This window comes from Myotis nattereri (assembly GCF_964212035.1).
Source record: "Myotis nattereri genome assembly, chromosome: 3".
Taxonomy (NCBI): domain Eukaryota; kingdom Metazoa; phylum Chordata; class Mammalia; order Chiroptera; family Vespertilionidae; genus Myotis; species Myotis nattereri.
The window spans coordinates 36,812,672-36,840,438 of record NC_138077.1 but is presented as its reverse complement, the minus strand read 5'-3'; the positions used below and the strand labels follow the sequence as shown (position 1 = coordinate 36,840,438).

Sequence of the window (27,767 nt, the reverse complement as noted above, 5' to 3'; positions counted from 1 at the left end):
TAATTACAGAACAGGATGGGTTCCTAAAGATAGAGAGAGGCAAATTGAAAGGCAGATCCTAGCAACTGTGAACTTAATAATTTAAAGGCCTCTAATGAATGATCAAACAGAGCTTTTAAGAATTTGTGATATAAGATGGGTGTATATGAGTTTGACAGGGCTGCCATAACAAATGGCCACAGATTGGATGGCTTAAGCAACAGAAAATTATTTTCTTACAGTTCTAGAAGTTGGAAGTCCAAGATGAAGGTGCCAGTGCGTGTGGTATTTTTTTTAAGGCCTCTCTCCTTGACTTGCCAATGGCTGCCTTCTCTCTGTTGTCACATGGCCTTTCCTCTGTGCACATGAATCCTGGTGTCTCTTCTCTTATAAGAGCATCATTCATATTGGGACCATATTCAGATTGGCCTCATTTTAACTTAATCACCTCTAAAGATCCTGTCACCAAATGAAGTCCCATTCTGAGGTGCTGGAAGTAAGGGCTTCATAATAGGAATTCTATGCAGCCCATCGAGTTCATACCCACCATGACTTCCCGAATGGATAAATTGATTTAATCTCTCTCCTCACTCTTATTTCCCCACCACATACACTTTTTGTTGTTGTTGTTATTGTTGTTATGATAGTTTGGTATTTTCACAGTGTGTTTTAGTTTTAACAAGACTATTTGACAGTTTTTTATAACTCAGTGGGTCGCAGGGCAGCAGCTGAACTATTATTTTGCTTCAGATTATATGGAGAATTCAGCCCCAACAAACAAAATAAATTTGTGTTTAGAAGCTGTTATATTTAGCAGGGTATTGTAGTGGTCTGTTTGTGACTACAGAGACTGGCTGACCAGTTAGGACTGCTGTTCATATCTTACTGAGTCGTTGGCAGTTTATATCATAACTTGGAATTAGGAACTTCTTAGGACCCTTTAGTGCTAAGAATTACTTTATTTAGCTGTGTCTTCAACATCTATCAGAATACCTGGCACATTGGAAGTCCTGAAATGAAGTATTGACTGAGTGAATAAAATAAATCCGTTAAAAAAAATAGTGCTTTAATGCATTTCTCCCCATCATCTTTGTTAATAACATGACCATTTTAGTGTTTACTTTTCACTGGTCACTACCTCACTCCATAAATGCATCTGATCAGCATTTGTTTGGATTGGTTTATTACCCCAAAGTGCAGTAAGTACTTTAGCCCCTGCATTATCCACGGTTTCACTTTCCATGCTTTCAGTTACTCGTGGCCAACCAGTCTAACAGTATTAAATAGAAAATTCCAAAAATAAGCAATTCACAAATTGTAAATTGTGCGCCATTCTGAGTAGCGTGATGAAATCTCATACCATCTTGCTCTGTGCTGCCTGGGATGTGAATCATCCCCCTTTGTCCAGTGTCTCCACGCTGTGTATGCTCCCTGCCCGTCAGTCACTTCATAGCCATCTTGCTGATCAGATCCACTCATGGTATCGCAGTGCTTTTATTTAATAATGACCCCAAATTGCAGAAGTAATGAAGCTGGCAATTCAGATATGCCAAAGAGAAGTCATAAAATGCTTCATTTAAGTCAGTGGTTCTCATCCTTCCTAATGCCGCAACCCTTTAATACAGTTCCTCATGTTGTGGTGACCCCCAGTTTCATTGTTACAAGTTGAACATAATTAAAGCATAGTGATTAATCACAAAAACAATATGTAATTATATATGTGTTTTCCGATGGTCTTAGGCAACCCCTGTGAAAGGGTCATTCGCGCCCCCCCCCCCAAGGGGTCGCGACCCACAGGTTGAGAACCGCTGCTTTAAATGAAAAAGTGAAAGTTCTCAATGTAATACACAAAGGGAAAAAATCCTATGCTGAGGTTGCTAAGATCTATCCTAAGAATGTATTTTCTATATGAAAAATTGTGAAGAGGGAAATAGAAATTTGTGCTAATTTTGCAGGTGTGTATACAGGGTTTGGTACTATCTGGGTTTTTAGGCACTGAAGTTCTTGGAATGTGGCCCCGTGGATATTGAACATTCAGGTGATTAATTGTACTCTTTTAGTTAATTTTTTGGACAAAGTCCCTTTCTTTTTTTAAAATTAAATCTTTATTGTTCAGATTATTACATTAGTTACTCTTTTTTCCCACCATAACTCCGCTCCACCCAGTTCCCACCCCACCCTCCGCCCTCACTCCCCACCCACTGTCCTCATCCATAGGTGCACGATTATTGTCCAATCTCTTCCCTCACCCCGCACCCCTTCCCCACCCCCCCCCCAAGAATAGTCAGTCCATTCCCTTTCTATGTCCCTGATTCTATTACAATCACCAGTTCATACTGTTCATCATATTATTTATTCACTTGATTTTTAGATTCACTTGTTGATAGATGTGTATTTGTTGTTCATAATTTGTATCTTTACCTTTTTCTTCTTCTTCCTCTTCTTAAAGGATACCTTTCAGCATTTCATATAATACTGGTTTGGTGGTGATGAACTCCTTTAGCTTTTTCTTATCTGTGAAGCTCTTTATCTGGCCTTCACTTCTGAATGATAGCTTTGCTGGATAAAGTAGTCTTGGTTGTAGGTTCTTGGTATTCATCACTTTGAATATTTCTTGCCACTCCCTTCTGGCCTGCAAAGTTTCTGTTGAGAAATCAGCTGACAGTCGTATGGGTACTCCCTTGTAGGTAACTGATTTTCTTTCTCTTGCTGCTTTTAGGATTCTCTCTTTGTCTTTTGCTCTTGGCATTTTCATTATGATGTGTCTTGGTGTGTGGTCCTCTTTGGATTCCTTTTGTTTGGGGTTCTCTGCACTTCCTGGACTTGTAAGTCTATTTCTTTCACCAGGTAGGGGAAGTTTTCTGTCATTATTTCTTCAAAGAGGTTTTCAATATCTTGCTCTCTCTCTTCTTCTGGCACCCCTATAATTTGGATGTTGGTACGCTTGAAGCTGTCCCAGAGGCTCCTTACACTATCTTCGTATTTTTGGATTCTTTTTTCATTTTGCTTTTCTGGTTGGGTGTTTTTTGCTTCTTCGTATTTCAAATCTTTGCCTTGATTCTTGCGATCCTCTGGTCTGCTGTTGGGAGTCTGTATAATATTCTTTATTTCAGTCAGTATATGCTTAATTTCTAGTTGGTCCTTTATCACAACATCGAGGGTCTCATTAGATTTCTTGAGGATCTCACTACATTTATCGGCGGTCTCACCAGTCTTTTCGAGGGCCTTATTAAATTTATCGGCAGCTTCTAGACAGTTCTTTAAAGACCTTAAAAGTGTGGTTTTGAACTCTATATCCAGCAGTTTGCTTTCCTCCAATTCTGTTGTTTGTGTCCTGTTTCTTTGTCTCGGCATTTTTTATGCTTCTCTGTGTTGATAGAGTGCCTTTCTGTGCTAAGTGTCCCAATTACCTGAGGTAGACACTCTTGGTGCACCCCCTTGTGGGCTTTGTGCACAGTCTTGTTGTAATTAAGCCTTGATTGTTGTAGTAATCACTGTGAGGAATTGGCCTCCAGGCCAGTTGGCTGTGAGAATCAGCTGTGTCTGCAGTGGGAGAACTTCTGTGCTGGAGACACCCCTCTGGGGCTAGACTTGCTTTGATGGGGCTTTGGTGCTCCAAAAGTCCCTTTCTTTATATCAAGATAGTTGTCACTCTTCCACCATGGTTTCTCATCTCAGTAAATAGAACTACCACCCATCCAGATGTCCTAAAAGAAACCTTTGAGTCTCCTTTTCCTCATCCCTGTGTCCAATCAATCACCTTGAGTCGACTTCCTAAGTACCTGGTGAAGCCCAGTACTGCCCCCCAGTTCCAGTATAGTCCAGGTGTCTTGGTCTTCAGCTAGATTTCTGCAACCTATCCCTTTTCCAGTCCAGTTTCCTTCCAGTCTATTCTTCATATCACAGCCAGGATAATCTTTTTAAAGTTTAAATCAGTCCTTGCCAGATGGCTTCGTTGCATGGAATATTGTCTCATGCACCGAAAGCTTGTTGGATTGATTCCTGGTCAAGGCACATAGCTAGGTTGTGGGTTCGTCAGAGCATGTACCTGAGGCAACTAATCGATGTTTCTCTTTCCATAGATCCATCTCTCCCTCCCTCTCTCCCTCCCTCTCTAAAATAAATGAAAACATATCCTTGGGTGAGGATTAAAAAGAGTAAATCAGGTCATTCACCTACTGTCTTAAAACCTTGTCAGTGCATGCGTTTTCTCTAGGTGATGCTTTTAAGGCCCTGCAGAATACGGGTTTTGTTTCAAGCCTTAGTTCATGTTTTGTTACTCTTTCCTCAATTAGTGCTCACTGAATTGCTTCCATTCCTGCCTTCCTCCCCGAAACTTTCCTGTTCTCCCTTTGCTCCTGTCTGTCCTTCAGGTTGAATCACCAGTGCCACTTTCCCTAGGCTGTATGCCCAGACTGCTAAATTGGTTAGGGTTTCCTCTGTGTGCACCCACTGGAAAATTCTTCCTACCTCCTTGTCTTTCTTCCTTTCTGAGCTACAAGCTGGATGATTCTTGGTCACCACTCTTTCCACAATGTAGGGCAGTATCAGTTCCTGTCACGGAGGAGCTTACTGAAATGTTTGGTTAATTTGTGATTTTAAAGTATCCTGTGAACTCTGCCTCATGAAGGATCCATGATGTGGCAGAGCAATCTGCATGGGCCCTTAATGTTAGAACCCCTTTATTACTAGGTGTTAGCGTATCCTTTTTAAACAAGGGACCAAGAAACTAGTCTGTGGACCAAATCTCACCTGTTAAGCCTTTTATAAGGACTACAGCTAAGAAAGTTTTATTTTTAAATGCTTGGAAACAAATCAAAAGAAAAATATTTTATGACAACAAATCATATAACATTGAAATATCGGTGTCACTAAATAAAGTTTTATTGGAACATAATCACACTCATTTGCTTGCATATTGTTTGCTGCTGCTCTTGTGCTATAGCTGCAGTGTTGGGTAGTATGTTTGTGTGTTGCAAATCCTAACATTTTCACTATCTGGTTCTGTACAAAGAAAGGTTGCTGAGTACTGCATAGTTAGCCATATTTAAATTATATCTCAATTTCCTTTTTCCCCTTTCTCCCGGTTCTAGGTTTAAGGATGTACATTAAGATAAAAGCACATCATTTGAGTTTTCAGAATTGTATTCCAAACCCACTGCCTTAAAGACCTAGAGCTTTTGGAAACTTGAACATTACCAGATTAGATGTTGACAAAATTGAGACTTAAAATCCTATGAAATTATGTAGACACTAGAGGCCTGGTGCATGAAATTCGTGCGGGGAGGGGGGTGTCCCCCAGCCCAGCCTTCACCCTCTTCAATCCAGGACCCCCTTGGGGGATGTCCGACTGCCAGTTTAGACAGTCAGACATCCCTCTGGCAATCCAGGGCCACTGGCTCCTAACCACTCACCTGCCTAATGCCCCCAACTACCCTCCCCTGCCAGCCTGGTCATCCCCAATGGCTCTCTCCTGCTGGCCTGGTTGCCCTCAACTGCCCTCCCCTGCAGGCCACTTCGCCCCCAACTGCCCTCCCCTGCTGTCCTGATCACCCCTAACTGCCTCTGCCTTGGCTTTGTCCGGAAGGAAGTCAGATGTCCAGAATATGGCCGGTCAACCTGTTCTAATTAGCATGTCACCCTTTTATTATAGACTAGAGGCCCGGTGCACGAAATTCATGCACTGGGTGTGTGTGTGGGGGGGGAGTGTCCCTCAGCCCAGCCTGCCCCCTCTCACATACTGGGAGCCCTCAGGCGTTGACCCCCATCACCCTCCAATCGCAGGATCGGCCCCTTGCCCAGGCCTGACGCCTCTGACAGAGGCGTCAGGCCTGGGCAGGGGACCCTCATTTCCCCCCATCACTGGTTCTGCCCCCAGCCGAGGCCTGATGCCTCAGCCAGAGGCGTAGACCCCCATCACCCTCTGATCACCTGATCGGCCCCTTGCCCAGGCCTGACGCCTCCGCCAGAGGTGTCAGGCTTGGACAGGGGACCTCCATCTCCCCCCGATCACTGGCTCTGGCCCCCACCCAGGCCTGAGGCCTCTGGCCCAGGAATCATGCCTGGGCAGGGGACCCCCATCTCCCTCTGATCACTTGCTCCACCCCCCGCCCAAGCCTGACGCCTCTGACCCAGGCTTCAGGCCTGGGCAAGGGGACCATCGTATCCCCCCAATCCCCGGCTCAGCCCCCCGCCCAGGCCTGATGCCTCGGCCAGAGGAGTTGACCCTCATCACCCTCCGATCACCAATCACCGGATCGGCCCCTTGACCAGGCCTGAGACCTCCGGCAGAGGTGTCAGGCCTGGGCAGGGGACCCCCAGCTCCCCGTGGTTGCAGGCTCCGCCCCTGCCCAGGCCTAACGCCTCTGGCTGAGGCGTCCGGCTCGGGCAGCGGGGACCCGCAGCTGCAACGGCCCCGCGATCGTGGGCTCCGCTTTAGGCCCAGGCAAGGGACCCCTAGCTCCTGGGACTGCCAGCTTCGACCGTGCCCAGCTCCCATCGCTGGCTCCACCCCTACTTCCTGCTATCACTGGCCAGGGCGGCAAAGGCGCCTGATTCTCCGATCTTAGTTGGCAGTTAATTTGCATATAGCCCTGATTAGCCAATGAAAAGGGTATCGTCGTACGCCAATTACCATTTTTCTCTTTTATTAGTGTAGATAGATTAAATAGGATAGGATTGCTTAAATGGGGGCTGGGAGCCTTTTTCAGCAGGAGGAGATGCTCCTGGCAGACAAAAATACATAACCCCTATATCTTCACTGGTAGCCAGCCATATGCACTATACTGCCAAACCGGTTATTAAAAAATTGAACCACTTTCTTACACCTTACACCAAACAGCTGGCGCCCTTAAAACCTCTCTACAGCCTCCACCTTAGGTTCTGCCTTTGCAGTTCACCCAGATTTGGTTCTGATTGGTCTGTTTCTATGCCAATCAGCGTCAAAAGCTCTGTGTCCTAGGCAGCCATTGGCTCCTCTGGGAAATTTAGAACAGCTCCACCTTCACGTTGGTGCCAGCCCTTTAGTCACGCCCCCAGTCCGCTACTGGGTGTATCTTTGGCCGCTCTGAGAAGCGGCACCTCAGGTCTGTGCTGGTGACAATTTTGAATTCTCATCCCTGACCTAACTTTCTTACAGTGCGAGCTCTGTGAAGGCAAGCATTTGTCTTGTTCATTCTTAGTTCACTCATAGACTTTACCTGTGCCTATGCATCTATGCTAGCACTGCATGGTGACTGGTCCAGCGGTCGTTTCTGTCGTCACGGTCATTGCCTTTTTTATATATAGATAACCTTATGTAGACACAATCGGCTCACTCCCTAATCCATCCCCAGCCAGTGGTCTAGAATCTTTCTTGTCTAAATAAATAATATTCTGATTCTTAAAATTTACTATTTTTACAGTTAAGGAGAAATAAAGGAACAACTTTTTATGCTGTTTGATATAATAATTAAAATGTGATGCTAAAGCCCTTTTATAAAATTTGAATCATTTTTGTCAGTATGTTATCTTGCAGAAAAATAGACCCAGCCATGTTTTGGTTGTATAATTTATTACTAACTGTTGGAAGTAACTTTATTTGTTAGGGTTCATGATGAGGCAATATAGAACCTTCTTTTTTCATCATTTAATACAATCAAATGGTTTTTACAACATTGTTTACATTTTGTTTAAAAATATTTTATTGAGAAAATACTTAATTAACTTTGTTTTATTTTTAGGGTTATATCCTGTGTTGTGACCTCATGGTTTAAGTGGGAATAAAGATGAGTATAAGCAGTGATGAGGTCAACTTCTTGGTATATAGATACTTGCAAGAGTCAGGTGAGTACTTTCATAAAATAAATAGGCCTCCAATTATTTTAATATTCTCAAAATAACCTTTTATGCATTTGAAATTTGTATCAGTCCAAACTGTTGAACTTTGTATGTTTCCTTAAATGTCTGGACTGCCATTTTAAAGCTATGTGTTACTGCATGGTTTAACTCTCTGACTCTTTCAAATATGTTGGCATCATCTCAGGCAAATATTGGTAACAAATGGTTTGGCTTTCACTATTCAAATACCATTTTATAATTTGTTATGAAGTGAGATTATTGTACATAGAACATATAAACTCTCAGATGTCATCAATTTAATAATGTATATTTAGAATTCTTAGCTAAATGTTTTTGGTCATAATTGTAGTTAGCATTTCAAAAGCTAAATTAGACATTTTTTCAGAATGTTTTCATAAGTATTATCCCAATTGATTAAGTGTATCTTTGACCTGAATTCTAACTAAATGTATTTATTGAGGGATAATTAGTAAACATAAATCATTGAAAGCCATTTGTAATAAATATTAAATAAGTATCTAAGTTTTCTAGACAGATTAATAGATGTTGTTATAAATAGAAGGAAAACTGGGGAGATATGGGATGGATTAAGCAAAAAAAAAAGTAACAGTCTAAGAAGTTAAGCTTGGGTTGGATGGGTCATAGGATGGTGGATAAGATTGACTGCAATGTAAGTGCAGATTGTTAGCATGAGATGGAATTATTCAGGGTTTGAATATGTCACACTGGGGTGGTTGAGTTTTAGAAATTATAGCCTAAATTTACTGCACGGTTTAATAGTAAAGTGTGGTGTGGTATAAAAAATATAATTTTTGTAGTTGTGTGTGAGGGGAGATAGAAGGAATAGAATAGGACATTGAATTCTCAATTTTGGTTTTGAAACTCATTCTTCTTCTTAGGGCTCAGATAGTTGTCCTTCCTTGTATAGGAAGTGCAAACGTGGGCTGAGATCCTAGACCCCACTGCTTGCTGAGATGTTCTCAGCTGCACCCTGGTTGTGAGCTTTTTGTTATTCTCAAGTACCACCACTGTGCCTCTCTGGCCTGGAACACCTGGGAAAGTGATATCCAACAAGGGCAGGGAGAAGAAAAGGGAAAAGAAACGAAAGGAACCAGCTGATGCAAAATAACTTGCTATGAAGCGCTGAAATTAATAGATCTTGTTTTGTTTTTGAAAGCAGATCCAATGAGGACACCCATATAATATTTTGAATAAGATAAAAATGATTAATAAAGTGGGAAAAGGAACGACCTAGTGATTGTTACATATAAACATGTATGCACATGTTTGGATATTGTTATGTAGTACTTTTGGGACAAAATGTAAAGAAATTGTTGGGCCCAAACAAAGTACTTTTTATGCCTTTGAGTCTGACCACTATTTAAGCCAGAGTTTTGAGGCCTTGGAAACTAAAGCAAAATACATTGTGAAGGATCAGTTGATGGGAAATACATTGCAGTGGCTTGTTAGGTGGTTTGTAAAAGCGGTTATTTAGGCTGAACCATATGAAACTGCTGTTTCAGGAGATCAGGAACAGTGGAATAATGCAGCAGTACCCTGTGGTTCCACCCTTGCTGGTGAAATAGGGGAAGGTGAAGTTAGGGATGTTAAGGAACACTCGCATCTTCCTGCTTCCTCATGCCGCTACAAGAAAATTCAGCAAGTAAAGGGGACAGTAAAATAATACTCTGGATTAATTTCTGAAAGAGTACCAAGTGACTAAATATTATCAAGTCTTCTTAAGAACAAAAAAAGAAAAAAAACTTACAAAGTTGCTGATGTTCTTAGAGAAAACCCTTATAAATTCCAAGTCTTAAGATGTGTTATGTTGCAGTAAAAATAAGGCAAGAATTATATTTTAAAAGGTTTTGTAAGATAGACTGATAGTTATATTAAGTCCTTTATAATTGTTTACTGTATTCTTAATTATTCTTTATGTATTCTTGAAAAGGTTTTATACTTTATACAGCAGTATACTGGTGATGAAGTATGATGTTAAGCCACATCTCTGAAAATGTGAAACCAGCCCTTTCATAAAATTTGTAACTTTATAGGAGAGAATGAGACTCAAATGATGACATTTTTTATCCTCACCTGAGGCTATGTTTATTGCTGAGGGAGAGAGAGAGAGAGAGAGAGAGAAGAGAGAGAGAGAGAGAGAGAGAGAGAGAGAGAGAGAGAGAGGCATTGATCTGTTGTCTTCCATATGCACGTTGACAAGAACTAGAACCGACAACCTTTTGGTGTATGGGAAGACACTCACACCAACTGAGCCACCCTGCCAGGGCTCAACTGATGACATTTTGATTTACTGCACTTTTTCTAGGAATGCAACTTGTCATAAATTTAAGAATTGCCTAGACCAGAATTCTAAAGTTTGATCCTTGGACCACCTGTATCAGAATTACTTAGAAAACAGTGGATGGAGCCCAAGAATCTGCATTTTACAAATGCTGCAGGTGATTCTAAGGCAGTGATGACGAACCTTTTGAGCTCAGGGTGTCAGCATTTTGAAAACCCTAACTTAACTCTGGTGCCGTGTCACATATAGAAATTTTTTGATATTTGCAACCATAGTAAAACAAAGATTTATATTTTTGATATTTATTTTATATATTTAAATGCCATTTAACAAAGAAAAATCAACCAAAAAAATGAGTTCGCGTGTCACCTCTGACATGCGTGTCATAGGTTCGCCATCACTGTTAAGGCATAATAAAGTTTGAAAGCCCCTGGTCTATATTAATTAGTTGTAGGACAATTGGAACTTGACAGACAAGTATGTAGCTGTTCACAATATCTTGAAAGAAAAATTATATCTAATAACCATTTGAGAGAAAATAGAAACCATGAAATGTACACATTGAGAGTTGGAATGTGAGACTATCTCCTGAAGAGGGAGCTGCCAGTAAAAGTGGTATATTTGTATTTGTAGGTAAGGTTTTCCAGGAATGATCAGGCATGTTTATATCATAAAGGATACTATCAGACATTCTTTTGAAATTACTTCTAGAAATAGGAGATGGGAAAAGTTTAAAACATGTATAGTTCTGTCAGGTTTCTGACAGAGCTCAGAATCTAACCCATCTCAGGACTTCCACTGCTCCAAAGGCTTGTTCTTGGTTCCGATTTCCATTTGTACATAAAAATTGCCATGTTTGCAATTGATTCTATCTTGGAATCAGATAGTCCAGAAATTCCTTTATCACAAAGGATACTTACTGAGAATTAGTCATTAAATATATAAGAAATATGATGTAAATTACTTTTTTAAGCCATAAATATTTCTCTTAAAAGATTTAAAGCAATATAGAAGAAACTAGAATCTTGCTATTTCTCCATAAGAGTACTGAATTGGATTAGGAGATATGAAAAAAGAAATCATGACAAAGACAGTGTCTGTGCAAAGACATTAAATACTGCTTTGCAAAGACTTACCACAAAGGAAAATAAAATTTCCTTCTTCTTTGTCTCATTCTCTAAAAGCTATTAGTCAGAAATTCCAAAAAGCACCTTATGAACATTTCATTCTGCTTTGCTAAAGGTGGGATTTAGAAATTTTTCAGTAAGAAGTCTAATATTTGTTCTCAACAAGCAGTGTTTAACACTGACTGGATGATGGTATCCAGCTCCAGAGGGGATAAATTACTTGAATTGTTTTCATCTTAAATACTTTAAGTGGTGAGCATTCTACTATTGTGACTCTTATCACCACTAGAAGATATACTCTGTTCAAAGTCCCTTTCTTCCCCCCCAAATTACTTAATTTCTCAGATCTTCAGTTGCCACATCTATAAACTTTGTTGCTTGTTAAAAAGGGATTACATTGTGATATATGGCCTCTTTTTATTTTTCTCAATTTTACCTCTAGAAAGTTCACCCTAAGCAAATTACTTTGCTCATCATCATTCTATACTTTTGTGAATTAGAGTTATATATTCAACAAAGTGAAAATATTTTACATGTAGTACTGTGAGTACGATTGACTTGATTCAGTATGCTCCTTTATTTAGCGCTCACCCATGAGCATCAATAACTTGATTGCCCTTAATAACTCATAAACTAGAAACCATATGCAGAATAAATACTAAGTAGTACACTCTAAATTATATCTGTATAACAGCTCCTAATACAGTGATACTTTCAGAAGAGCTAACCTGGTTTGGACTTTTTTTAACGCCCCCGTCACCCCCTCCTTTGCATTTTGTTGTTTCCCTTGCCTCTGATGTAGTTATTCACAGTTTTAGTTTACTTTTTTCTAGAGAAGTTGTTCCTGGCAATTATTTGGGAACTTTGTGGCACCCCCCACCCTTTTTTTTTGTTCCTTTGTGTAATATATAATTTCATTTTGCCTAAATTGTGTATTTGGTTTGGGGGAGAATTATTCATTGTAGATTTAACTGTTGTCTTTTGCATGTTTGTTTATGATATACTTGAATGTTGGATATTATGAAGAGTTGTATTTGAAGACTAACTGGAAAATGCAAAAACAGCATGTCCTTATTACTGAGTTATTTTCTAGATTGTGATTCTGAATACTATTATTTTGTTTTAATTCCCCTGTTTTTAGAACTGAGGTTTGTCTTGCCATACAGTCTCTATGAGAAAGTAACAATATATGTAGGTTTAAAGGGTTTGGTTCATGGAAGAGCATCTTGTCTCCTGCACCCCACCCTCTGAGCTCTCCACTGTGTTCTGCCCTTTACAAAGGGATAGCGCATTTCCCTGGATATAGGCCTTGCACCACACCACTTTTTCTGAGATGGTGCTTACTTCCCATGTCCTATTTGTTTATAACGGGTGGGGAATGTCTGGCCCTTGGACCGTATAAGGCCCGAGAAATCATTTGTTCTAGCCCCGCCAAGGTATTAGGGGTGAGTTAATTAAATGTTTGAACAAATATAGCAGGCTAATTTTTAAGTTGGTGATTTTGTATAACCCATGAATAATGTTATAAATATCCAAATGGCCCTTGGCAGAAAAAAGGTTCCCCACCCCTGGTTCATAAGATCACCCATCAAAGCCCCCCCCCCCCCCACACACACTTAATTTAGAAATATAGATGTGATCATAGTAGGTACAAACTAACCTGTATGTTTATGTGGTAACATTAAGGTTCTAACCTGTAACATCAAAATCCATTCCTTCATATTTTTTTAAAAAATATGTTTTTATTGATTTCAGAGAGGAAGGGAGAAGGAGAGATAGAAACATCAATGATGAGAGAGAATCATTGATTAGCTGCCTCCTGCACGCCTCCTACTGGGGGTTGAGCCCGCAACCCAGGCATGTGCCCTTGGCCAGAATCGAACCCAGGACCCTTCAGTCCATAGGCTGACGTTCTATCCACTGAGCCAAACCAGCTGGGACAATAATTTAATGATTTCTGTTTTAACCCCTGCAATGGCTAGTAAAATGTCAGCAATCAAGTTACAGTGTAGTTTCTCTTGGCTCAGATACAGGTAACTGGGCTAGATAAACATTCCTATCCACATACCCTCCTGCTGGTGCCATTTATAAACAGACTGGACCAGCAGACAGGATGGAGTCAGGTGAAACTGGCTATAGTAATGTGCCTCTAGCCATGAAGAACTGGAGTGAGGAAAGCTTGGATATGGAATACCCACCTTTAATCTTTCTTTTAATTTATATTAGTAGAATGGTCAGCTACAAAAGAGCAAGTAGTTATACAGAGTTTTGCTTTATAAGCAAATAAAATATGCATTAACATTTGACATATAGTTGTTGTATAGATGGCTAATTAACAATAAACAGCAAACAGTTGTCATAAATGTTAGCAGTTACTGTACTTTTATACTTCCAAATCAATTCTTTTTTGTCACCTGAATAACTATTTTTCTCTGATTGATAGAGGAAATTTCAATTACGTATTTCCGGCTGATATACTTGTTAAAAGACAACTTTAATAGTTGCCAAACAGAACTTGTCCAATCTTAATAATAATCTTTCTGTTTTTCTTTTAAAGAATATTCAGCATAGTGAGAGTATAAGGAAACAGATTTTGATGGCATTATACATTTGCACAATTTTGGGGGGAAAGCAGTTTGGCAATCATGAAAACTCCTTTAAAATGCTAATATACATCCCTTTCAACTTTTGAGGGAGTCCATCCTAAGGAGAAAAGAAATTATACCTGGCAAAAACCTATACACATAATGAAGCAAGATTCTTTTTAAATAGTGAATATTGGAAAAGTCCAACTGTCCAGCTTTGGGATGAATTTACTAAATTTATTGGTTGAATATTATAACAATAAAATTATTTCAGAAAATATGATTTAAACGAAATGTTTATAGTTGTATGTATGTTTAAGAGCAAAATTAGGGCACAAAATTATACAGCCAATGTATTATAATTTTGGGGGGGGGAAACAATATGTAAAGAAAAAAAGAAATACAAACATATTAACAGTTGCATTGGGTTTTGTTATTGTATTACTTTTTTCTTCACATTTTCCTCTATTTTGTTTTTTGTAAGTGCTGAGTCTAACTCTTCAACATCAAAGATCCCCCATAGGATGATTTCCCCTATTTTTTTTTTTTTTACCTTTTCTGAAATCTTTAAGCATTTGATTGTGGAACTTTTTGTTGTTGTTCAAGCATGTTTTTATTTTTCTTGGACAATAAACCATGAGAGGAATTGATGGATCATATTGTAATTCTAACTTTAATTTGTTTACTTTTCAATTACAGTTGATATACAATATTATATTAGTTTTAGGTGTACGAAATAGTGATTAAACATTTATATGACTTCTGAAATGATCCCCCAATAAGTCTAGTACCCACCTGGCACTATACGTAGTTATTACAATATTTTTTACTATATTCCCTGTGCTTTTACATCCCCATGACTAATGATTGTGGAACTTTTAGAGTAAAAAAACTCTGCGTCTGTAGGACATAGGTGGAAATGGATTTGGGGTCAAGGGTGTGTGAAGTTGGGAGCAGGGATAGCATTATTTAGGGTTTTCTGACCTGAGGCTTGAATATAGAACCTTGTACAAATTAGATTTTCCTTCCAGACTATGGCACTGTATTGTATAATAGTTAAGCTTTGCTCCCCCACCCCCTCTGTTTTAGATACCCAGTATCATAGCCATGAGGAACAGGGCCCATTTTTTTGTTCTGTCTTCTCTGTTTGTAGAGTGGCCGACTCCTGAAGACTAACTCTGCCTTTGAGAACACAATCTCTGTCATCCCAAGGGAGGGGACACCTGAAATAAGCAATATTCAGAACATGGTGGTTTTGTGATCTTGTTTCTCACATGGGAATGGTGTGTGGTCTCATGAATAACCACACACACCCCTGCCACTGCTTGTCTTTGTCACTGAATTACTATCATTCTACTCTGGAATCTCCTTTTTACCTCCCAAACCTTAATTACCTTAGCGAATGTGTGGAGTACTTGATTCAGAGATAGTCTTTATATCAGACTTGCTCTTACCCCTGAAAAGAAGGGATGCTATTTAGGCTGTCAGGCCAGACTTCAGTATTGCACAGATTTAGGTTGATCCCTTTTGCCTTCTACTTTGTGAGTCAGAAGCTGTCCCTGAAAAAATATTTCCTACATATACATTTACGGATAAATGGAAATATTTTCTAGCATAACCCTGGTTTAAGTTCTATTTTTGTTTTTCCAGGAAGATTTAAGTAAGTCATATGCTTTTTCTGGATTCATAGATTTTCTGATGTGTCAAGATACATTATAGTAAAACTAGAGGCCCGGTGCATGAAATTGTGCACGGGGGGGGGGGGGGCGAGGAGGAGGGCGGGGGAGTCCCTCAGCCCAGCCTGTGCCCTATCGCAGTCTGGGAGCCCTCTCTTCTTACTGCCCACCTGCTCCTTACCACTCGGCTCACTGCTCCTTAGTGGTGCTGTGGAGGTGGGAGAGGCTCCCGCCACTGCGCTCGCCAGCCATGAGCCCAGCTTCTGGTTGAGCGGCCCTCCCCCCGTGGGAGTGCAGTGACCACCAGGGGCCAGCTCCTGCATTGAGTGTCTGCTCCCTCGTGGTCAGTGCGCATCATAGCGACTGGTCATTCTGCCATAACAGTCACTTAGGCCAGTGGTTGGCAAACTGCGGCTCGCGAGTCACATGCAGCTCTTTGGCCCCTTGAGTGTGGCTCTTCCACAAAATACCGACTTCTGCACTGGGCCATGAAGTTTCAATCACACTGTACGTACGCGCCCGCACGTGGTATTTTGTGGAAGATCCACACTCAAGGGGCCAAAGAGCTGCATGTGGCTCGCGAGCCGCAGTTTGCCAACCACTGGCTTAGGCTTTTATTATATAGATTGCATTCTGATTTAACAAATATTTACTGGGCACGGGATAAATTAGGTAATGTCTTCTTCCAGAATGGAAAGAATAGTAGACATAAATCCTTCCTTCAGGCAGCCCAGCACACTTACATAGAACCTTAGACGCACACAGTGTGTTAAGTGCTATACATATGAAAGGATTAGCACAGAAGAGAATGGTCAACCTGAGGGCAGTGAAAGGAAGGACTTCACCTCCATTTAGTTAGGAGAAAAGAGCATAAGAATACATAAGGCCCAAAGGGATGAGGTAAGAGCATATTCGAGGTGTTACAAGTAATGTTAACCACTTAAATGTGCAGTGGGAAGAAGTGTAGGGGTGTGGAATTGGGGAGATGAATCTGGACAGATAAGTAGGGTCAGATTACAAAAGTAATTGTGGCATACTTAGGAGTTTGGCCTTTATTATGAAGGCCAAAAGAATTATCGAAAGTGCCCAAGTAAGGAGTGATACGATCAGTTTTTGTTTTCCAAGTAGTATTCTAACTGTGATGTGGCAGATGTACGAATTGGGGAGGAGAGGAAAGGAACTTATGACAGGAATAGTGCAAGGGATCATGGAACTAAACTCCAGGTTTTGGCAGAGAAGGAAAGCTGATGAAAGAGACCAGAGAGGTAGGATTGATTGATAGGATTTGGTGAATGCTGAAACGCCAGCAACAGGGTTGGGAGTGAGGGTGTAAAGTCAGAAATTTCTAAGGAAAAAGAAGTTTTAAGAAGGGTCAAGAAGAAAATTAATTTTGAACATGTTTTAAGCTGCTCTGTAATGTTATGACTACAAATAAAGAGAAAATGATAGTTAAGTCCAGCATTTGTATGCATAGAGGTTTACGTGTGAACCTTCTTTAGAGTAAACATTAATGAGTGCCAAAACAATGCTAATGACCACTTCAGGGTTGTATTCTGGCTGTTTGAGAACATTCTAAGTGAATGTGCAATAACTTGAGATAGATATAAGCACTGGTGATAGCTTCTGTCCTTGGCTGAATAGTAGACATAAATCCTTCCTTCAGGCAGCCCAGCACACTTACATAGAACCTTATTAAGGATATATGCAACGTTCCAGCCAAAAATGGACATCTGTTGGATATCCACCTGCAACTTTTAGGATATTCTTGGACATAAGCTTGGACTATGTCATCTAATTAATAGTGTTTAAGTGTAATGATTTTTATTTTTACAAATTGTACTTATGAATTAGTGCCAAAATCATGGACTTTGCTACAGTTTATAAGGCTTATGAAATCAAAACGCTTTTAAAAACTTGCTAATAAGGTGTCTTAATATTTCATGCACTGCTATCACCGCTTTGTAACACTGTAAGCTGAAACAGAAGAACACTGATGTGATTTTTTTTTGTGTACTGTTAGTGAGCCAGAAGCGCACTCTGCCTTTGCTTTATTTTTGACCATATTCTAACTGTTCGGTAGGAACAATAGAGTGTAGTAGTTAATGGTCTCTGAATGAATCCTTACTTTCTTAACAGCTGTTTTTCCATTTGCTAATTTTGATAATAAAATAATACAATTATATATGCATGGTACCTGGTGAAGACCCTTCATAAATACTATTTATCTTAAAGTCTTACTTTTAAATCTTAATGTCTTAAATCTTAAATCTCTAAGCGCCTTGGCTGTTTAGCTTTTTTCCTATTCATGAGTTACTGCAGAATTTATTCAGGGAGGAGTATATAATGAAAAACAAAATCTCCTACCTCACTGCTTATTGATTTCAAGAGAAAATCTCTCATCCTTTCTCCCCATCCTTTCTAGTCTTCATTCTCCTGGATTCCATTCATATTCAAGTAGTTGTGAGTTTTTCCTGTTGGTGAGTTTCTAGCCATCCCTGTGAGCTTAGATTAAGCTGAAAACTATAAATGTGTTTAATAACAGTTGCCTGTTGGAAAAATCATGAGGTTAAAATGAAAGTCTTAAAAGGTAACATCTTTTCACTTCTCACTATGGGCAGTTTCAGGAATGGAAATGTTAGGTGTTCCAAAGAGGGAAGGAGCCATGAGGAAAATCAACTTAGGTATCTAATCAAGTCTGTCTATTAAACAATTAAAATATTTCCTAGGCACATGCTCTTTGTGAGCTCACAGTACTTTACTATAGATGGTTCTTAAGTGCCACATGGAGCCTAAGAGTGGAAGCATAAAATGCAAAGAGTAAACGACATGGACTAAGTACTAAAAACCTGGGCTAGACAACAGTTATATAGGTTAAATCCATTTAACCAAGACCTCAATAAGCCCATATTCATTTACTTTATTTAGTGTGAAGGTTTCTCAACATTCTGTATTATATGCATAATTTAATTGTTTAAAATACATTAGTGACAATTGCTACTTAGTGATGAGCTCTGATGGATATTGTCTAGATTTTTTTTTAAATATCTATTTATTGATTTCAGAGAGGAAGGGAGAGGGAGAGAGAGATAGAAACATCAATGATGGGAGAGAATCATTGATTGGCTGCCTCCTGAATGCCCCACACTGGGGATCAAGCCCACAACCCGCGCATGTGCCCTTGGCTGGAATCGAACCCGGGACCCTTCAGTCCACAGGCCCACGATCTATCCACTGCACCAAACCGGCCAGGGCTATTGTATAGAATTTCACTTTTCACTTTGAACTTGGCTTGCATTAAAGAGCAAGGCTAACATAAAAAGATTTTGTTATGTGAGTTTTGGTTTTAAGTATTACAAATAAAAATTAAAGGACTGCTAATGGAGACAGACTGGATTTTCACTTGCTAACTCATTTTCTAACACTTTCATTTAGGTGGGTTATTGCTAAGTGGCAAAGAATTAGTAATTTTTTTTTTTTAGCATTTAATTCATACACTGGGTTTTAAGCATGAAGTTATTTTTCATTATTACATTTCAATTTTCTTATATTATTTTTAGTTTGCTTTTTATTTCCTAAATAGTTTCTAAAAACCTACAAAAGATTGGATTTATAAGGTGTTTGACAATTTGTATGCAGAGATTTAAATATACTATGAAAATTTATTAAATGTCACTTAATTTATCTTGGCCTAAATTATCTTGCGTGAAGCAGTTGAGTCATGGTTTCCAAATGCTTTCTTCAAACTTAAAGTTTGATGCTATTTGTAGAGGAAATTTGTGCTGCAGCTAAATTCTACATGTACTAGAAATTTTAAATAATAGTACATTACATAATTAAAGGAAAATAATAAAGGTTAACATGTTTGAATTTTGATATTTCTTTTGTTTAAAAACATTCACTTGACCTTAGCTAACAGTCTGGGATTTTAAAGGTGTGGGATGTGATTTTGAAAGATTATAGAGATCTTTCGTTTGTGTCTTACAGCATGCTGCCACTAGGAAAATAACTTCTTACACCTTTCTTTTGCTTTTAGGATTTTCTCATTCGGCGTTTACCTTTGGTATAGAAAGCCATATCAGTCAATCAAACATAAATGGTGCCCTTGTCCCACCTGCTGCATTGATTTCTATCATCCAGAAAGGTCTACAGTATGTAGAGGCAGAAGTTAGTATTAATGAGGTAAGGAAGATTTATTTCAAATAATTCTTAAATCTGATAGCTTGTTTGCTCATTTGTTATCTGACTTCAGCTTCTCTGGGTTAACAACTGAGTGGTGTTGTTTCTAACGTAGGGGTCAGGCTGCACAGGCAAGGCATGTTGGCTCCCAAAGGTGAGGACCGCTATCTGTAGCTTATTTCACTATAAATGGTTTTATAAGTAAACAGTAAGAAATAATTTTCTTTAAAACAACAGCATTGATGGTCTGAAAAAATCAGAAAATTTCTGATTATTTGGTTATACCTGATGTTGGAAAGCAGTTCATAATTAAAGCTAATTCTTGATATTAGTGCCTATTTAAGGCCCATATACCAGTATCGGTAGTTTAACTCAGGTGTCAGCCAACTTTGTCCCATAAACCAAATCCTGTCTGCTTGTTTTTGTAAAGTTTGATTGGAACACATTCATGCTCATTCATTGACGTATTGTCCGGCTAATTTTGTGCTACTATGGCAGAATTGAGTAGTTGTGACAGAGAACTTACGGTCTGCAAAGCCTAAAATATTTACAATTTGGTCTTTTACAGAAAATGTTGCAAACCCTGGTCCAGCTGAAAATCTTCATATATGGACAGGATTTATGATATGTGGAGCTTTTGCCTTATTTTCATTTCAGAGATTAATATGTTCCCCTTTCCTTTCGCAAAAATATGTGAACAAATGTTTTTAAAACTGAAGCATCCATGGTTTCTATATCAGTATTTATTACTGTAGTTACATAGTATACTAAAATTGATTTCATTGTCTTTGTTTTCCTCATCTCTAACTGATAAATTTGCTAATACTAAATTAAACGTGTTCTGTCTTTTAGCACTTTCCCTCCAAAAATATCCTTAACAGAGGGTGATAAACAATTTCTAGCAGTAGCCAGAGATGAAGTCTCATTTTATCCGAAAACCTTGTGTAAATTTAATATAGTTCTCCACAATGTGTCTGTGTCAGTTTTAATACTTATTTTTAAATTACTTATAAATTAAAATACTTTCACCTATTCCTCAAATACTCCATTACACTCGACAGCTTAGAAAGATTGCAGCCTGGAGCCCCGGTCACACAATGCAGATTGTCAGGAGTATGTGGTCATCTGCTTCACATACATATCAAGTTGGCTAATTTGCACTGTTTCTATTTCTGACTTGCTCTGTGTTTGTATCTCTCCTTGTGCTCACTGGAGAACTTTTATTAATTGTGAAGCCCCTAATATCCATGAGAGGAGCTTTGGAAAATTACAGCAAGTCCATAAAATTAAAGAGCAGCAGCCTGTGAGTTAGGATGCTTCTCAACTGGTAGAACACATAAGACTTCCCCAGGGAGCTTTTTGAAGCAGTTCCTGAGCTCTTCAGAGATTTTGATTCTGTAGGTTTGAATCTACATTTCTAACAAGTTACCAGGTAATGTGCTCCTTGCATCACACTTTGAGTAGCACTGGTTAAGAGATGCCAGCTGCTGTTGACCAGTGTGTAACTTCAAGTCTTTAAACCTGACTGTGCTTGCTTGCACTCCAACATTAGTAAAATGAAATGTCGTATGGCATAATATATGGAGTCTTTCTGTTTTAATCAAATCACAAGAAACTTTAAAGTCCAACCAAGGTATTTAAAAGTTTTTGGTTTTAAAGAAATATTTTCTATACTGTGGTACCAAATCTCTTATTGTGTGAATGATTTTATTTTGGTCATTGCTTTTGACTAACAGATTTTTGGAATATAATTAATAAACCGTTCTATTATCTGGGCCTACTTTTATTATTCCTTTCAGTATTTCAGCTTTATATGTGCAACATATAACACTAAGAACCCAGGTAAGAAGGAAAACTTAAAACAGTTATTTGCAGTTGCTTCTTCAGTTTCCTTCTGATTCCTTTCCTTCTTATGCACATTCAGAAAATTATCTTAAAATATTTTGTCTTGGAATGAAGCTTTTCATTTCTGCTGTGGACTTGTATGAATACAAATTACTCTAAATATGGCACCTTTGATTTTTCTTCTTTTCCAAATCCAGGATGGTACCTTGTTCGATGGTCGACCAATAGAGTCTTTGTCACTGATAGATGCCGTAATGCCTGATGTAGTGCAAACAAGACAACAAGCTTACAGAGACAAGCTTGCACAGCAACAAGCAGCAGCTGCAGCAGCTGCCGCAGCTGCCACAAACCAACAAGGATCTGCAAAAAATGGAGAAAACACAGCAAATGGAGAGGAGAATGGGGCACATACTATAGCAAGTGAGCTGAGATAGAATTTTTTAAAATTCCTTTTCAAAAGAAATGTTTGCTTCATAGGGATGTCACCTCTTTGAAGCTGAAATCACAACATACTTATCATTTATGCCAACTTGTTCCCCTAACCCTTACCACACAGTTCAGATTTTCATTCCTAAAGCTCAGAAAGTGAGGTTTACATTAATGGATTTTATTTTGTTTAAAAAAAATATTTAGATAATTATTTTTGTATGGTTAAATGAGTTTTGTGTCTGCATTTGATTTCTAAATAAAATGTGTAACACTAGTCATTAACAAATACAGTGACACTCTGACATGGAGCTATAAAGGCAACTCCCATGTTATAGGAATGATATCAGCAACCCCTACTGGCGGGAACTCAGAATAGTATTGGCATGGATTACATGTTCAAATCTTTTTATCACTTTAGTCATGTTTGTGGGTCTAACCTTTTGCAGCCCTTCTCTACCCTCATCCTCTAACCCCCACCTCTAAACACACACTCAGATATATATATCTTGGCCATACTTGACTAAAGATAAGAATTTATTCTCCATGTGATAAGTACTGTGTAATCAAGTTACACTCAGTATTATAAAGGAGGGATTTCCCCAGCATGTTGCAATATTACCTGACTGGAATTTTCCACTTGTTTCCTGTGCTGCAGATAATCATACTGATATGATGGAGGTGGATGGGGATGTTGAAATCCCTCCTAACAAGGCAGTTGTGTTACGGGGCCATGAATCTGAAGTGTTCATCTGTGCCTGGAACCCTGTTAGTGATCTCTTGGCATCGGGGTATGTTTCTCAAAGTGAAACTAAAATGGATTTTAAAAAATATCTTACTGAACCTATTACATTTTATAAATACATTACTTATGTTTTTTAGGTTTCTGTTGTTGCTTATTAGTGTTCATTTTGCCTCTATAAATCTTCATTCCTTCATAAAGTAACCTTGGAAGTTTTCATTAAACTCACTACTTCAGGGGTTATTTGGGGCCCTCAGAATGGAGACAGAGAAAAAATACTGGAAATGGAAATTCCTGATATTCTGGTTTTATTTGCCTTAGTAATTTAGGATATAATTATGTTGGTGTTTTTTGTTTGTTTTTAATTCTGGAATACTTGAGAATATTAAGAGGATTTAAAATATATTTCATACTTTCTAGGTCTGGAGACTCCACAGCAAGAATCTGGAATCTTAGTGAAAATAGCACCAGTGGTTCCACACAGTTAGTACTTCGACATTGTATACGAGAAGGAGGGCAAGATGTCCCCAGCAACAAGGACGTGACTTCTCTAGATTGGAATGTGAGTATCACTGTACTGTCCATGGTGGATGTAATTACTAATTCACTTCTTTGAGCCTTAAACTGATGGCAGGGGCTTGGCCCTTTTTCAGATATTTTTAAATCTCACTAACTAATGAGAACAATAAAGTAGGAATCCTCCTTCCCAAATACGTTAAAAACAAAGGCTGGCCCTTGAGCAGTCAGACCAAGGTTCAGCTTCCAGCTCTTCTGTTGGCCTAACAGCAGAATCTTCCTAAGGTTGGAGGTCGGCCGCTTGCTTCTTTTTCCTCCCATGTATAGGAAAAGTGTGGTAATGGTAGCTACATAAATGAGGAAATAGATGAAAATCAATAGCAGGCACATACTAAGTCCTTAGCTAGTAAGTCCTGTGCTGGGGTTAAGAGAAAGCTATATAATAAAAACATGTTCTTGTTTTTCTCATTTTGCTGTGATCTGATGAAAACTTCATTGCTAACTAACTGCCTTTTAGGGACCATTAGTCTAGCTTACTTCCAAGCTTTATTCTAGCTGTAGTACTCTTATAATTCTTTGATTCAATATATGATTTAATATCTTTTAAGGATAACTTAACTATTCTGACTTTTATTGTTGATAAAGCTTCACCCCTGTACTTTCTAATACATGGTTAACATTTTCTTTTTTCCATTCCTATGATTAATATGTGGGAAATTCGCATTTGTAAGGTTCCTGTATATTTTCTTTTGTTCCATGTTGCCTTTTAACTTTGCATCCAGTTTTTACCTTTCTTCCTCCGGCCTCCCCTCTGTCCCCCCCCACCCCCTCCAAAGCCTGTTAGACTATTTCAGTGTTTCCAAGAATTTTAGGGGTTGGCTAGTCTTTCCTCAGCAAGTGACCATCCTTCCTCCTCTGGCTCCTGCTTAACAGCTTTGTGTGGGGCTTTCCAGGGACCTTACAAATGTTATCCCAAGGAACGCGGTCTATTCCTAAAAATGATTACTCCAGCTAAAGTTCTGTTTCCATAAAATTCTTCCAGAACTCATAACTAGGGTTTTTTTCTTGTTTGTTATGTTTTATTTTGTTCTGTTTTAGCATTCCTTTCTAAAATTCCCAGTAATGTATTTACCTTTCCCTTACAAAGTTGACAGTTGTAAAAATGAAAAGAGGTTTTATCACATTGCAGTATTATTTGGTTGTTGTGGGGTCATGACTAATATCTTAATATGTGACCTTATATAGCTTATGTCAAAAATCTTATAGCATCCTTAAGCTATTTGGCTCAGAGACCATGTTAATTTAATGAATTACATAGTTTACACTAAAAAAGATGGTAAACCAACGTTCATTTGTTGAGCTTGGTGATTCTGAAATGCAAATTAATTTTAAAACATGGACTTTCTCAAAAATATATTATTCACTGTGTACTTGCATCTTCCACTAAAAGGCAAAAACATTAGCCTTGATTAGTGGTTCTTTCTCATGACTAAAACAAGAGCCAGACATATTGATGGTTCAAACATTTTTTCTAACTTTAGTGGTCCATGAGCTAAAACATTTGGGGACTAAAATATTTGGGAAACCTCCCACCCAGCAGGTGTGGCTAAGTGGTTGAGCATTGACATATGAACAAGGAGGTCACAGTTTGATTCCCGGTCAGGGCGCTTGTCTGGATTGCTGGCCCGAGCCCCAGTAGAAAGCTTGTAGAATACAGCCGATCAGTGGTTCTCTGGCATCACTGATGTTTCTGTCTCTCTCTCTCCCTCTCCCTTCCTCTCTAAAATCAATAAAAATATACTTAAAAAAGAAAAAGAAAAAAGAAACTTCCCATTGTGCAGAGCCCAGAAATAAGCTTTTGCTATTGGCTTCAACATGGCTGCTTCGTCCTAGGGCAGAACCATAGGGGTTTTTAAAGTCCTGGCAGGTCTGATTCTACAGCCCCCAGACCTAGCTTTTGTCTGTCACTTACCTATACAGCTAAGTGGCCTGAGAGGTCTGAAAAGGAAGATGCTGTTTTTGGTTCCCTTACCAAAAAGCATCAAGAAAGTACTGGGTAAGACAGGATTTCATTCTGTGTCTCCAATAAGGCTTACTCATCCTAGCAACAGTCTATTCCGTGTACTCTGTGACTCGCATGTCCATAGACTGTCCTTCCCTTGTGCCATTTGTCAAGGCATATGAGATTAGAGAAACTGGAATGTTCTCCTCCTAATGAAGTGGTTCCAGGAAACTACTCAACTTCTTTTACTGTCGAGTCACCTATACTCTTCTCTGACTCTTTTTCTTGTGTTGAATTTTTATTGATAAGGATTCATATTGGGAAAGAATTAACAAAGGAGAGAAACATTCAATGATATTTAAGAATCTGATCATCTGAAACAGCAATATTGTTAGTATAATGCAACATACTTTATTTAGACAGTAAAAGATTTAAAGAGGGTCATGTAAAACCTTTTAATCATAGAGATATTTTGGAAGATTTTTCTTTTTTACTTACATTGAATCATTAAAAGACGATGATTTTGATGTCCTTTCCAGTCTACTAGCCTCCCCTCTTTAGTCATGTGCCTCTAAGGATGCCATAGACCTCAGCATGCAGGGGAGCGATGTGGTCCTGCTCCGGAGCAGTTCCTGCTTTTTGAGATTTAGACATAGGCTGGCTCGGTGCTGCCAAAGCTCCAGCTTCCCAGCAGTGAAGGGTGTTTCCTAGCCTGGGGGGCGCTCCCAATTGGGCAGAACTAAAAAGATTTTGTAGCAGAGAATGTCAAGGATCTGCCATACCTAAGATTTAAACATGAAATGTTCTAATAACAATTAAATGCCCTTTCTGGATTACATAATTGAAAGAAGTGTGTTTCTCCAACAGAGTGAAGGTACACTTCTAGCAACTGGTTCATATGATGGATTTGCCAGAATATGGACTAAAGATGGTAAATGAAGCATTCTTCTTTTCACTTGTTGTTGTTGGTTTAAGTTATAAAGATGAAGTAATGTAATTTTTTTTTTTTTAAATACTAGGTAACCTTGCTAGCACCTTAGGGCAACATAAAGGCCCTATATTTGCATTAAAATGGAATAAGAAAGGAAATTTCATCCTAAGTGCTGGAGTAGACAAGGTAAAAGAACATTAAACTAAACCTATATATATATAAGGTTAATGTAATAAGGGAATATTTTTCTCTTTTAATTACATAAGCATTAAAATATTTATATTTGAGAAATTCCAGAATGAATTTATGATAGTAATAGAAATACTTTCTTAGATTTTCTGTCGGCTCACTTCTGAACCTACAAAATAAAATGCCTTTTATTCTTATCTGTGTGACTACACTCCTTGTTTTTGCTGGAACTTGAGCTGTAATGAATGTCACACTTCCCATATTCTTTGCTTCCCTTCTAAAGTTTCTAATTTATCTCATCAGTGAGTGTGGCTCTGGAGTGATTCCATTGGAAATCTTAGAGCCAGTCTATTAGCTGAACTTCTGGTGCTTAATTGAAAATGTAAGAAATGCAGGGTCTTTCTAGCTTTTTTTTACCTACTTAAGCTGGTAAATACCCACAGGCTGAAAATATGGCCTTCTTTCTCCTTTATTTTCTTAGATCATCCCCCTTCCCATGAACCTAGGAGAATACATGCTTGTAGGTAACTGGGTGTATTGTCAAAAGGAAGTAGAGAGAAAAGAGGAAAGAAAAGTGAGGGAGGCCAGGAATGCGAGGGGAAAGCCCTGTTAATAGTCGCTTTACTGTGCAGCTCTCCATCCCCAACGGTATAAAATCAGTGGTGGGAGAGTGTGAAAAGGAATGGTAAATACAGCCATTATATGCCATGCTTGGGTGTAATTAATATAAAAGACATTGTTTTAAATATTGTCAACATTCAAGCTGCCTTTATATATAAATGTGGGCTTTAAAAAAATCTTAATACTGAGAATTAGCTGACTACTTTGTAAACCAAGAATTTTTCTCCTTATAGCTGAAGAACTATGAAAATCGTACATTAAGTACTCTATTGCAGTGGAATTTTTTAAGCAGTCTAATATAATGTCTGGTACATTGAAGACAAACCAATAATTGTTATTTCAAGTGAGTTGACTGATGAAAAATCATCAGGGAAAAATTAAACTACTTAATAGTCATATCTCCTTCCCCCCAACCCTGAATGTGGAGTATAACCTGGTTGTACTGTTGCGAAAAGTAAATGTGAATTATTAATTCCACTCTGACATTTCATACTGCTTTAATATAGTTAGGAATCTAAGGCATGCCTCTATAATAAATTCCTTTCAACTTCGTAACAATGTCTTTTTCTTTTCTATTTAACCTCAGACAACCATTATTTGGGACGCACACACTGGTGAAGCCAAGCAGCAGTTTCCTTTTCATTCAGGTAACTCTTTACAATTTACGTTAGAACTGGATTTTTTCCCCTGTTTTTCTAATTATACTTTTAACTGCTTAAATTCATTTAAAATCTTGAACTATCAAGTATCAGTCTGGTTACTAGTTCTCTGAAGGGTTGATATTCCATGAGTTTCAGATTGTTAATTGTCA

At 38.6% G+C, this 27,767-nt stretch overlaps 1 protein-coding gene across 3 annotated transcripts in view; it reads left to right on the top strand.

Annotated features, from left to right (window-relative positions):
- The window catches only part of TBL1XR1 (TBL1X/Y related 1), a 169,508-nt gene that overhangs the window by 122,535 nt on the left and 19,206 nt on the right, over positions 1–27,767 (top strand). For all 3 annotated transcript variants that reach the window (XR_013995750.1, XM_081087462.1, XM_081087463.1), the window contains exons 3-10: positions 7,701–7,803; positions 19,542–19,687; positions 21,727–21,949; positions 22,614–22,746; positions 23,118–23,259; positions 26,083–26,146; positions 26,235–26,332; positions 27,543–27,603. Coding sequence is in view for 2 of the 3 variants with exons in the window: in XM_081087462.1 (XP_080943588.1) it covers positions 7,746–7,803; positions 19,542–19,687; positions 21,727–21,949; positions 22,614–22,746; positions 23,118–23,259; positions 26,083–26,146; positions 26,235–26,332; positions 27,543–27,603 (925 nt within the window). In the remaining variant the exon portion in view is untranslated. The remainder of the gene's footprint in view (positions 1–7,700; positions 7,804–19,541; positions 19,688–21,726; positions 21,950–22,613; positions 22,747–23,117; positions 23,260–26,082; positions 26,147–26,234; positions 26,333–27,542; positions 27,604–27,767) is intronic.